The sequence below is a fragment of the Heptranchias perlo genome, unplaced genomic scaffold, assembly GCF_035084215.1.
Source record: "Heptranchias perlo isolate sHepPer1 unplaced genomic scaffold, sHepPer1.hap1 HAP1_SCAFFOLD_413, whole genome shotgun sequence".
Taxonomy (NCBI): Eukaryota; Metazoa; Chordata; class Chondrichthyes; order Hexanchiformes; family Hexanchidae; genus Heptranchias; species Heptranchias perlo.
Genome location: NW_027139425.1, coordinates 454 through 12,936, shown reverse-complemented (window position 1 = coordinate 12,936; position 12,483 = coordinate 454). Strand labels below are relative to the sequence as shown.

Below are 12,483 nucleotides of genomic sequence, written 5' to 3'. Positions count from 1 at the left end.
TTTCTCCGTGGTCCGGGTGTCCTTGTGTCTCTCCAGGTTGGACGATCAGTTGAAACCTCGTCCACACACAGAACACGTGTACGGTTTCTCCCCGCTGTGAATGGTGCGATGTTTTTTCTGGCTGTGTAACTGGTTAAAGCTCTTTCCACAGTCAGTGCACTGGAACACTCTCACTCGGGTGTGTGTGTCTCGGTGCTTTTCCACTCACACTGATGTTTGAAATCTTCTCCCACAGATAGAACAGACAAACATTTCTCCTTCCACATTCAAAGGCCGATGATATTCAGGTCCTGATAAATCGAGTGACTCTGTCAGATCTTGACGTGATCTTTGGTTTGAGTTTCCCTCTGCAAATCCTCCCCTGTAAAAGGAGTTTATAAAAGTTATCACTGTAAGTACAGGATAGAAATTCAGATCAGATAACTCGACTTTCTGTGGAACATTATTTCCTCTCTCATTACTCAAAGCTGAAAATCCCCCGTCCCACACACTCTCCCTCCTCCCTGTGCTGGAATCCAAACCCATCGCATCATCTTTCAGTGGCGCTAAACCATGAGTGAAAGGGTGAGAGAGAGTGTGAGAGAGTGAGTGTGAGAGTGTGAGTACAGCAGTGGGCTCGGTGTGGAGAATGAAGTGGGGCAGGTGGAGCATGTTTCAGTGGGGCAGCAGTGATCATAATCTCATTAGGTTTAGAACAGTTATGGAAAAGGACAGGGGACAGTCAAATGTGAAAATTCTTAACTGGAGGAGGGCAAATTCCAGTGAGTTAAAAAGGGATCTTGTCCAGGTGGATTGGAATCAAAAATTGGCAGGCAGAACAGTAATTGAACAATGGGAGGCCTTCAAGGAGGAGTTGGTTTGGGTGCAGAGTAGACAGATTCTCACGATGAGGAAAGGAACGGCATCCAAAGCTAGAGCTCCCTGGATGACTGAAGATATAGAGATCACCATGTCTCCATCATTTACAGACGCTCCCTGACCGATCACCATTTCTCCTTCATTTACAGACGCTCCCTGACCGTTCACCATTTCTCCTTCATTTACAGACGCTCCCCGACCGATCACCATTTCTCCATCATTTACAGACGCTCCCTGACCGATCACCATTTCTCCTTCATTTACAGACGCTCCCTGACCGTTCACCATTTCTCCTTCATTTACAGACGCTCCCCGACCGATCACCATTTCTCCATCATTTGCAGATGCTCCCTGACCATTCACAATTTCCCCTTCATTTACAGACGCTCCCTGACCGATCACCATTTCTCCTTCATTTACAGACGCTCCCAGACCGATCACCATTTCTCCTTCATTTACAGACGCTCCCTGACCGTTCACCATTTCTCCTTCATTTACAGACGCTCCCTGACCGTTCACCATTTCTCCTTCATTTACAGACGCTCCCTGACCGATCACCATTTCTCCTTCATTTACAGACTCTCCCCAACCGATCACCATTTCTCCTTCATTTACAGACTCTCCCCGACCGATCACCATTTCTCCATCATTTACAGATGCTCCCTGACCGTTCACCATTTCTCCTTCATTTACAGACGCTCCCTGACCGATCACCATTTCTCCTTCATTGACAGACTCTCCCCGACCGATCACCATTTCTCCTTCATTTACAGACGCGCCCTGACCGTTCACCAGTTCTCCTTCATTTACAGATGCTCCCTGACCGATCACCAGTTCTCCTTCATTTACAGACGCTCCCTGACCGATCACCATTTCTCCTCCATTTACAGACGCTCCCTGACCGATCACCATTTCTCCTTCATTTACAGACGCTCCCTGACCGATCACCATTTCCCCTTCATTTACAGACGCTCCCTGACCGATCCCCATTTCCCCTTCATTTCCCGGCGGGGAGTGAGGGGGGGATAATGTTCACTGTTTTATATTCGGGTCTGGGGCCGCACTCGGGGTTTGTAAAGCCTGAGCCTGGGCCTGAGCCCGGACCCGGGCCCCGGGGTTTATTGAGCCTCTTGCTCCGATCCTCTGACCTGCACCGAACGCGCTCCTCCCGCAGCCTCGACTGGCCGCGCATGCTCAGGACACACTGACCGATTATGAGTCACTACTGCGCCTGCGCACTGGGCTCCACTGATTCAGATAGGGCACAATCTGAACCGCGCTGCATGCTGGGTGCTGCAGCCGCCATTGATGATCTTAATATCTGGACGAGAAGCAAAGACATTGGAAGCAGGGAGAGTGAGTTTGGACCAAGGATTATAAAATAAACTGAAACCCCAGCTCTTTGTGCCATTTGAACCGGCACAAACACACTGCGTAGATGCTCCAGAAAATATTTTGTACGGTAACCTTTATTAATTTCGTTTTCTTAAATGTTGCAAGTGACGGGTTCAATTAATGTAAGGAATCTTACAACACCAGGTTATCGTCCAACAATTTTATTTTAAAATCACAAGCTTTTGGAGATTATCTCCTTCGCCAGGTGAGCAGTGAATGAGGTTCTCAAATCGCATATCTTGTATTAGGCTGGGACACCATCACACCAATCAAAGGTGTCGTTGGTGTTCAGACAGATTAGCCACGGAAAACAGTCGGTCCCAGTATACTGAATACACATTGTGTCAAATTACACAGACAGAGAGAAAGAGACCCGAAAGGCAGAGAGAGAGAGAATATTAAAAACAGATAAGTTTTTTTCCCCCCTTGCTGGTGGGGTAACGTGTAGCGTGACATGAACCCAAGATCCCGGTTGAGGCCGTCCTCATGGGTGCGGAACTTGGCTATCAATTTCTGCTCGACGATTTTGCGTCGTCGTGTGTCTCGAAGGCCGCCTTGGAGAACGCTTACCCGAAGATCGGTGGCTGAATGTCCTTGACTGCTAAAGTGTTCCCCGACTGGGAGGGAACCCTCCTGTCTGGCGATTGTTGTGCGGTGTCCGTTCTTCCGTTGTCGCAGTGTCTGCATGGTCTCGCCAATGTACCATGCTCCGGGGCATCCTTTCCTGCAACGTATGAGGTAGACAACGTTGGCCGAGTCACAGGAGTATGAACCATGTACCTGGTGGGTGGTGTCCTCTCGTGTGATGGTGGTATCCGTGTCGATGATCTGGCATGTCTTGCAGAGGTTGCCGTGGCAGGGTTGTGTGGTGTCGTGGACGCTGTTCTCCAGTGTACTGGGACGTGCTGTTCACCGTGACTGGCCTGTTTGAACAACAACGACATCTTTTGATTGGTGTGATGCTGTCCCAGCCTAATAGAAGATATGCGATTTGAGAACCTTTCACTCATTCACCTGACGAAGGGGATAATCTCCGAAAGCTTGTGATTTTAAAATAAAATTGTTGGACTATAACCTGGTGTTGTACGATTCCTTACATTGGACTCTGCACGTAGGGAGAGAGAGGGAGAGAGAGAGAGGGGCTCATCAAACAGGTTGGAGGAGTGGATTCAATCTGCACTAAGATCACTTCACTGAAGGCAGCCCTCCCTCTTCCCTTCACCTTGCTGCCCCGAGCACCGTTTCCCTGCTCCTGGGTCACTGCTGCTCCGAGTCTGGCCTTTGGGTGATTCCTACGGTCACTCCCTCCCCGAAAACCCATCCTGGATCCACTCTCGCTGAACAGCTCAGGTGAGAGCAGGGACATGGCAGGCCTTTCATGGGAGCGTCACTCTGTCCACAACTGACACCCTGTCCCTTCCTAACAGGTCAATCCCACCACCGAGAATCTTACAGCACAGGAGGCCTCTCGGCCCATCGTGCCTGTGCTGGCTCTTTGAAAGAGCTGTCCCATTAGTCCCACTCCCCTGCCCTTTCCCCATGGCCCTGCAAATGTTTCCTTTCAGTGTTTATCCAATTCCCTTTTGAAAGTTATTATTAAATCTGCTTCCACTGCCCTTTCAGGCAGCTCATTCCAAATCATAACTCGCTGCGGAAAATAAAACCCTCATCGCAATCTGGTTCTTTTGCCAATTACCTTAAATCTGTGTCCTCTGGTTACCAACCCTTCTGCCAATGGAAATAGTTTCTCCTTATTTAATCTATTAAAACCCTTCATAATTTTGAACACCTCTATTAAATCTCCCCGTAACCTTCTCTGCTCTAAAGAGAACAACCCCAGTTTCTCCACATAACTGAAGTCCCTCATCCCTGGTACCATTCTAGTAAATCTCCTCTGCACCCTCTCCAAGGCCTTGACATCCTTCCTAAAGTGTGGTGCCCAGAATTGGACACAATACTCCAGATGAGGCCTAACCAGTGTTTTATAAAGGTTTAGTATAACTTCCTTGCTTTCGTACTCGATGCCTCTATTAATAAAGCCCAGGATCCTGGATGCTTTTTTTCTTAAAACAGCCTTCTCAATTTGTCACCTTCAAGGATTTGTGTCTGTGCACTCCCCAGGTCTCTCTGTTCCTGCATTCCCTTTAAAATTGTACCATTTAGTTTATATTGCCTCTCCTCATTCTTCCTACCAAAATGTATCACTTCCCACTTCTCTGCGTTAAATTTCATCAGCCATGTGTCTGCCCATTCCACCAGTCCATGTCCTCCTGAAGTCTGTTACTATCCTCCACGTTGTTTACTACATTTCCGAGTTTCGTATCATCTGCAAAGTTTGAAATACCCTGAATACCCAAGTGCAAGTCATTAATATATATCAAAAAGAGCAGTGGTCCTAATACTGACCCCTGGGGAACACCACTGTATATTTCCCTCCAGTCTGAAAAACAACCGTTCATCACTACTCTCTGCTTTCTGTCCCGTAGCCAATTTTGTAACCATGCAGCCACTGTCCCTTTAATCCCAGGGGCTTCAAATGATCCCTTCTGTCTCTGGACCCCGTTTATACCGTCCTTCCCCAAAAACTTATTCCACAACTCTGCCCTCTGGTGTAGAAAGGTCCCAGCCCTCTGACTCCAACTCCCTGGTTTAGATGAGTGGAGGCCTCCAGCCCATGGAGCACCCCATCTAACGGCGCATGAAAGGACTCTGTGTTTTCCCTCCGCTACCCTACTGAGAGCCTCCCCTCCGGGTGTTCCATCCTGCCCACACTCGCCCCAGTTTGTACACACGTGCTCTTATCCTGCAGTCAAACTTGGAATGAAAATATGCAGAATCTTATCTGCCTCGACAAGGCCCCCTTGTCAGAAGGTCATGGCTTCGAGCCCCACTCCAGAGACTCGAGCACCTAATCCAGGCCGACACTCCCAGTGCAGTACTGAGGGAGTGCCGCACTGTCGGAGGTGCCGTCTTTCTGATGAGACGTTAAACTGAGTCCCTGCCTGCCCCTCTCAGGTGGATGTAAAAGATCCCACGGCCACTAATGGGAGAAGAGCAGAATTCTCCCCTGGGTGTTCTGGCCAATATTTATCCCTCAACCAACGCCACTAAAACACAGATTATCTGGTCATTATCACAACGCTGTTTGTGGGATCTTGCTGTGCACAAGTTGGCTGCCCGTTTCCTAAATTGCAACAGTGACTACACTTCAAAATAGTACATTACTGGCTATTAAGTGCTCAGGGACGTCCCGAGGTCGTGGAAGGGGCGAAATAAATGTACGTTTTTTTAAAAAACAAAGTCCCTTTGACACTGGGGATCAGTCCTGCAGTCCTTTTAACCCCTGGCCCCTGGTACCCAAGCCCTAGACCACCCCTCTTTACTCCGAGGGCTAGTGGAGGGCAGTTGGGGCAAGGGATGCTTTGCCACAAAGTGCCTGAAGCAGAGCCCACTGCATCTTTCACAGGACGACTGGATAACCGTATGAAGCTGAGGCTCGTGCTATGGGGGAGAGAAGGGGAGAGGGGCTTATGTCCCGGGAGGTGGAGGGAGCTAAAACCCACAAACTTCTGACTCGGAGGGGTGAGTGACGCTGACCGAGGAACGAGACAGGGTCCCCGAGACCGAGAGCAGTAAGTGGAGAAGGGGTGGGTGTTGCAGACTGAAGCCTGTGCTGGGTGCTCCTACCATTGGTGTCCCTCATCTCTTCCTCTCGCTGCTTCATGTCGGCAAAGTCATTGACGATCGACTCTGACAGATCCTCCAATCGTCGCAGCTCCACCTCAAGTGGCTTCAGCTTCTCCGCCTTGGCGATCTGGGCAGGGAGAGAGAGAGAGAGAGAGACGGTCTGTAAGATCGGACAAAGATGTAGTAAATCCATTGTTGACTTGAGAGACCCACACTACAGAAAGGATATTGAAGCACTGGAGGCAGTGCGGGAAGGATTTACAAGGACGTTACCGGAATTGAGTGGATGCGGACGTGCCCGTCACGATAGATTGAGCAGGCTGGGGCTCTTTTCTCTGTAAAAGACTAAGAGGAGACCCGATAGAGGTATTGAAAATTAGGATTGGTGAATGTGGAGAAACTGCTTCCACTAGTGGGGGAGACCAGAACAAGGGGGCCGAAATATAAGAGAGGCACGAAAAGATCAAGTAAAGAATTCAGGAGGAATTTCTTTACAGAGAGTGGTGAGAATGTGGAACTCGCTGCGACACAGAGTGGTTGAGGCGAATAGTATTTAAGGGGAGGCTTGATGCGTATATGAGGGAGAAAGGAATCGAGGGATATGGGGGCAGAGTGGGAGGAGGCTCGTGTGGAGGATAAACACCAGCATGAAGCCACTGGGCCGAATGGCCTGTTCCTCTGCTGTAGATTCTACATTACCGCAGGGAAGGGGATATAAAGCACGGACACTCACATCTTCATAGTTCTTGGCTTCAACTCCATGTTTGGTGTTGAGAATAATCAGCTGGTCAGGAACTCGAAAATGGCCTGAGAACAAGAGAACACCAAGCTTAGGACCGGCCCCCACCGACACCCCGTGTGGGACCCGCGCCCCCGCCGACATTACTGGTCCATGGTCATGGAACTGCGCACTCCCACAGGGGCCCCTGAACCCCCAAACCCATGGGGACTCCGCACTCCCACACGGGCCCCTGAACCCCCAAACCCATGGGGACTCCGCACTCCCACAGGGGCCCCTGAACCCCCAAACCCACGGGGACTCCGCACTCCCACACGGGCCCCTGAACCCCCAAACCCACGGGGACTCCGCACTCCCACACGGGCCCCTGAACCCCCAAACCCACGGGGACTCCGCACTCCCACACGGGCCCCTGAACCCCCAAACCCACGGGGACTCCGCACTCCCACAGGGGCCCCTGAACCCCCAAACCCACGGGGACTCCGCACTCCCACAGGGGCCTCTGAACCCCCAAACCCACGGGGACTCCGCACTCCCACACGGGCCCCCGAACCCCCAAACCCACGGGGACGACGTACTCCCACACGGGTCCCTGAACCCCCTGGCTTCTGTGGGGGATACCGGGAGGAGGCCGAGATGGATCATCCATTCGGCACTTCTGGCTGAAGATGGCTGCAAACGCTTCAGCCTGGTCTTTTGCACTCACGTGCTGGACTCTGCCATCACTGAGGATGGGGATGTTGACAGAGCCTCCTCCTCCCGTTAGTTGTTTAATTGTCCACCACCATTCACGACTGGATGTAGCAGGACTGCAGAGCTTTGATCTGATCCGTTGGTTGTGGAATCACTTAGCTCTGTCTATAGCATGTTGGTTCCGCTGTTTACCATGCATGTAGTCCTGAGTTGTAGCTTCACCAGGTTGGCACCTCATTTTTAGGTATGTCTGGTGGTGCTCCTGGCATGCTCTTATACACTCCTCATTGAACCAGGGTTGATCCCCTGGCTTGTTGGTAATGGTGGAGTGAGGAAAATGTCGGGCCATGAGGTTACAGATTGTGCTGGAATACAATTCTGCTGCTGCTGATGGCCCACAGCGCCTCATGGAAGCCCAGTTTTGAGCTGCTAGATCTGTTCTGAATCTATCCCATTTAGTACGGTGGTAGTGCCACACAACACGTTGGATGGTGTCCTCAGTGCGAAGACGGGACTTCGTCTCCACGAGGACTGTGCGGTGGTCACTCCTACCAATACTGTCATGGACAGATGCATCTGTGACAGGTGGATTGGTGAGGGCAAAGTCAAGTAGGTTTTTCCCTCGTGTTGGTTTGCTCATCACCTGCCGCAGGCCCAGTCTGGCAGCTATGTTGCGAACAGTCCTTTTATACTTGTTTTAACTGTCTGATTCACTTGTTTTATTCCTTATGCTATCTGCACTTGTGGAGAGATCTCTTATTTGGGCAACAGACCTACTGGACCACATCTCGAATATACTGTGTGCAGTTTTGGTCTCCTTATTTAAGGAAGGACATAATTGCTTTGGAGGCGGTTCAGAGAAGGTTCACTCGACTGATTCCTGGGATGAGGGGGTTATCTTATGAGGAAAGGTTGGACAAGTTGGGCCTGGACACACTGGAGTTTAGAAGAATGAGAGGTGATCTTATTGAAACAGATAAGATCCTGAGGAGACTAGAAGGGGTAGATGCTGAGAGGATGTTTCCCCTTGTGGGAGAGACTAGAACTCGGGGACCACAGTTTAAAAATAAATGGTCTCCCATTTAAGACGGAGATGAGGAGAAACTTTTTCTCTCAGAGGGTGGTGAGTCTGTGGAACTCCCTTCCCCAGAGAGCGGTGGAGGCCGGGTCAGTGAATCTTTTTAAGGCTGAGTTAGATAGATTCCTGATTAACATGGGAGTCAAAGGTTACAGTAGATGGACAGGAAAGCAGGGTTGAGGTCACAATCGGATCAGCCTTGATCTTATCAAATGGCAGAGGGGCCGAATGGCCGACTCCTGCTCTTAATTCGTAGGTTCTGATGCTGTTTTTCTCACTTCTTAAATATATCACACTTGTTTTTCATCACTGCTGTATTATTTTTTAATCAGTTATTTTATTATTTCCTGTATTTTTTGATGAACCTGAAGTATTTATATTACCTGTGACACTATTTGTGACCTGGACTTTGTTCTCATCCCTTTTTCTTATCAGTGAGCTATTTTCCCTTTTATTATTATTTCTGCCCGAGCCCTCCCCGTACCCCAGGATCCCCCCCTCGGACTCACTCACCCGGGGGCAGGCGGCTCTCGAAGCAGATCTCGAACATGTCGTAGTCGTCAGTGGTGAAGGCGAATTTGCCCTTCGTCGCCTCCTCCTTCGAGTACAGGATGTGGCCGGAGGAGTCCGTCACCTGGGGGAGGGGAAACAGAGAGGTTACACCCTGGCTCCAGCCCGGAACTGTCCCCCAGCTCCCTCCCCACACCACCCTCCCAATGGTGGAAAGGTACAAAAAGATCATTAAAAAGGATAATGGAACGTTGGCCTTTATCTCGAGGGCTGGAATACAAAGAGGTGGAAGTTATATTACAGCTGACAGAGCTCTGGTCAGACCCCATCTGGAGACACTGCGTCCAGTTCTGGGCACCGTCCCCTCAGGAAGGATATATCGGCCTCGGAGGGGGTGCAGTGCAGATTCACCAGAATGATACCGGGGATAAAAGGGTTAAATTACGAGGACAGGTTGCAGAGACGAGGCTTGTATTCCCTCGAGTGTCGAAGATTAAGGGGTGATCGAATCGAGGGTTTAAGATGATTAAAGGATTTGATGGGGTCGATAGAGAGAAACTATTTCCTCTGGTGGGGGGAGTCCAGAACAAGGGGAATAATCTTAAAATTAGAGCCCGGCCGTTCAGGGGTGATGTCAGGAAGCATTTCTTCACACAAAGGGGAGTGGGAATCTGGAACTCTCTCCCCCGGAAAAGGGGAGGCCGGGGGTGAATTGAAAATTTCAAAACTGAGATTGATGGATTTTTGTTGGGTGAGGGGATTAAAGGGAATGGAACCAAGGGGGGAAATGGAGTTAAATACAAATCAGACATGGTCGGACTGAATGGGGGGACATGGTCGGACTGAATGGGGGGACATGGTCGGACTGAATGGGGGGACAAGCTCCCCCCCCCCACTCTCTTCCCTCCCCCCCTCTCTCTCTCTCCCCTCTCTCCCCCCCCCTCCCCCCTCTCTCTCTCCCCCCCTCCCTCCCCTCCCTCCCTCTCTCCCCTCCCCTCCCTCCCTCCCCCTCTCTCTCCCCTCCCCCCTCCCCCTCCCCCTCCCCCCCCTCCCCCCTCCCCCCTCTCCCCCCTCCCCCCCTCCCCCCTCTCTCCCCCCACCCCTGAGGCCGGGGACTGGGAGTCGGGGAGGGGCCTGAGGCCGGGGACTGGGAGTCGGGGAGGGGCCTGAGGCCGGGGATGGGAGTCGGGGAGGGGCCTGAGGCCGGGACTGGGAGTCGGGGAGGGGCCTGAGGCCGGGGACTGGGAGTCGGGGAGGGGCCTGAGGCCGGGGACTGGAGTCGGGCCTGAGGCCGCTCTCGGGTCGCTCGGTTCCTGTGCGGTTTCCAGGGGCAACGGATTCCGGGTCAAGGCCCAGCGACCGTTACTATGGGCGGCCTGGTATTATGGGATGGAGGGAGAGGCCTGTCCCCAACTTTAGTTCTTTCAATGTGGACGCCGGGCAGGGTGGGATGTGTCGGAGGTCCCGGGGTGTTTGGGTCATGAGGGGAGGGGGGAGACAGGCGGAGGGTGGGGGGGAACTCGGTTTGGGGTGAGGGAAGAGGGGGAGACAGGCTGAGGGTGGGGGGGACTCGGTTTGGGGTGAGGGAAGAGGGGGAGACAGGCTGAGGGTGGGGGGGACTCGGTTTGGGGTGAGGGAAGAGGGGGAGACAGGCTGAGGGTGGGGGGACTCAGTTTGGGGTGAGGGAAGAGGGGGAGACAGGCTGTGAGGGTTCAAATCAGTAAAATAGGTCCTTGAAATGTGGCTCATTCCAGCAGACAGGTCTCCTGGTCAAACCAGTCCTGCCCTGGGCTGTCCCTGGATTAACATGAGAACGGACAGGTCCCTGAGGGAGACACATTGAGATTCAGTCTAATATCTCAAATGATGTGGAGATGCCGGTGATGGACTGGGGTGGACAAATGTCAGGAATCTTACAACACCAGGTTATAGTCCAACAGTTTTATTTGAAAATCACAAGCTTTCGGAGGTTTTCTCCTTTGTCAGGTGAGTGTGGGATTCCATGAAAGGCACCGCTTTATAGTCAGAGCACAATGCCTGGTGATCACAGATAATCTTTCCAACTGCCCGTAGTCAAGGCAATCAAAGGATTCGAATAGTGTTCAGACAGAGAGACACGACATACGGGACAATCAGTATATTCAGTAGTCCCGTATGTAACGTCTCTCTCTGTCTGAACACTATTCGACTCCTTTGATTGCCTTGACAACGGGCAGTTGGAAAGATTATCTGTAATCACCAGGCATTGTGCTCTGACTATGGAATCCCACACTCACCTGACAAAGGAGAAAGCCTCCGAGAGCTTGTGATTTTCAGATAAAACTGTTGGACTATAACCTGGTGTTGTAAGATTCCTTACATAATATCTCAAAGGCTGATGCAGGGAGCTCCCGGGGGTAGGGGATGGCCGTGTGTCTCGTCCCAAACCCTCCCCAGGGGCGGGGACAATCTCTCAGTCTGCCGGGGTCCTCCAGCCTGTCCTGAGTGTATTTCTCTCTCTGTCTCTCTCCCAACTTTTCTCTCTCTTCAGATTCTCTTGTTTGGAACCGGGATTTGTGTTTCAGTGTTGGGGCTGAGGGATTGTCGGTGTAACTGGGAGAGGGAGTGGGAGGGAGGGGGAGAGAGAGGCGGAGTGGGAGGAGAGGAAGCTCTGGGCTCTTGCTGTGCCTTTTTAATCCCTTGCTTTTGTGTTGTAATCAATTCCCTCTCTCCCCTCAGGAAACTTTTCGATGAAATGCTGCAAGGAGATGATCCAGGAAAGAGACATTTTGTGAGAAGGAGGAGGATGAGGGGGAATCCTGGGCCAAGAATCGTTCTCTCCGCTGGGGACTGACTGACTGAGACCTTCACCGCGGCCTGGACCCAATGGGGGTCACGTGAGTAATGTCTGGGTTACTCTGGGATCACTGGGATATTCAGGGGACATTGGGGGATCACTGGGACATTGTACAGGAGCTGACACTGAGACACACACTGACCGTCTGACAGTGCAGCGCTCCCTCAGTACCGACCGTCCGACAGAATATTACCATCTGTTCGAGCCCAAATTCTTCCCTTCGTTCATTGCAAGTGCAACTTTTCAGAAATAACACAAAGTGGATCAAACTATTATTCAGAGGCTGACAATGTGACATATCTCGGGTCTTAATTGAAATTAAAAGCTCTTTCAGGGAGCGTCCTGCAGCACCCAGAGGGCCGAAATGTGAAAACAGCCTCCAAATGTTTTCTTAGTTTGAAGTTTAATTTTTGAAAAGGTCACTGACAACTCAGAAAGAAATCGTGTTAATTCCGAAGCCATTTTGGGCCCCCATGTGAAATTGTATTGTAATGGAACCACACAGACACATGGGGAAGCTCGGGAGCAAACTGATTGGAATTTGAGATTTTAATCCCATATTCATTTGTGGCACAGCTCAGCTCAATTCAAACCCAATGTCTGTACAAGGGACACGTGTCTCCTGACCGGACAGTCTGTGTGTGTGTGTGTGTGTGTCTCAGTCTCACTGGTCCCATAACATAACTT

General features: G+C 51.2%; 1 protein-coding gene across 1 annotated transcript; it reads right to left on the bottom strand.

The window, feature by feature from the left end:
- Nucleotides 1–2,398: 2,398 nt before the first annotated feature.
- LOC137312261 (transmembrane emp24 domain-containing protein 10-like) lies at nucleotides 2,399–9,090 on the bottom strand (the record flags this gene model as incomplete). The annotated part of the gene is made up of 4 exons (XM_067978878.1): nucleotides 2,399–3,225; nucleotides 5,941–6,067; nucleotides 6,674–6,747; nucleotides 8,964–9,090. Coding segments are annotated over 4 exons (543 nt in total), but the record flags the coding sequence as incomplete, so codon positions are not given.
- Between the last annotated feature and the right edge of the window lie 3,393 nt (nucleotides 9,091–12,483).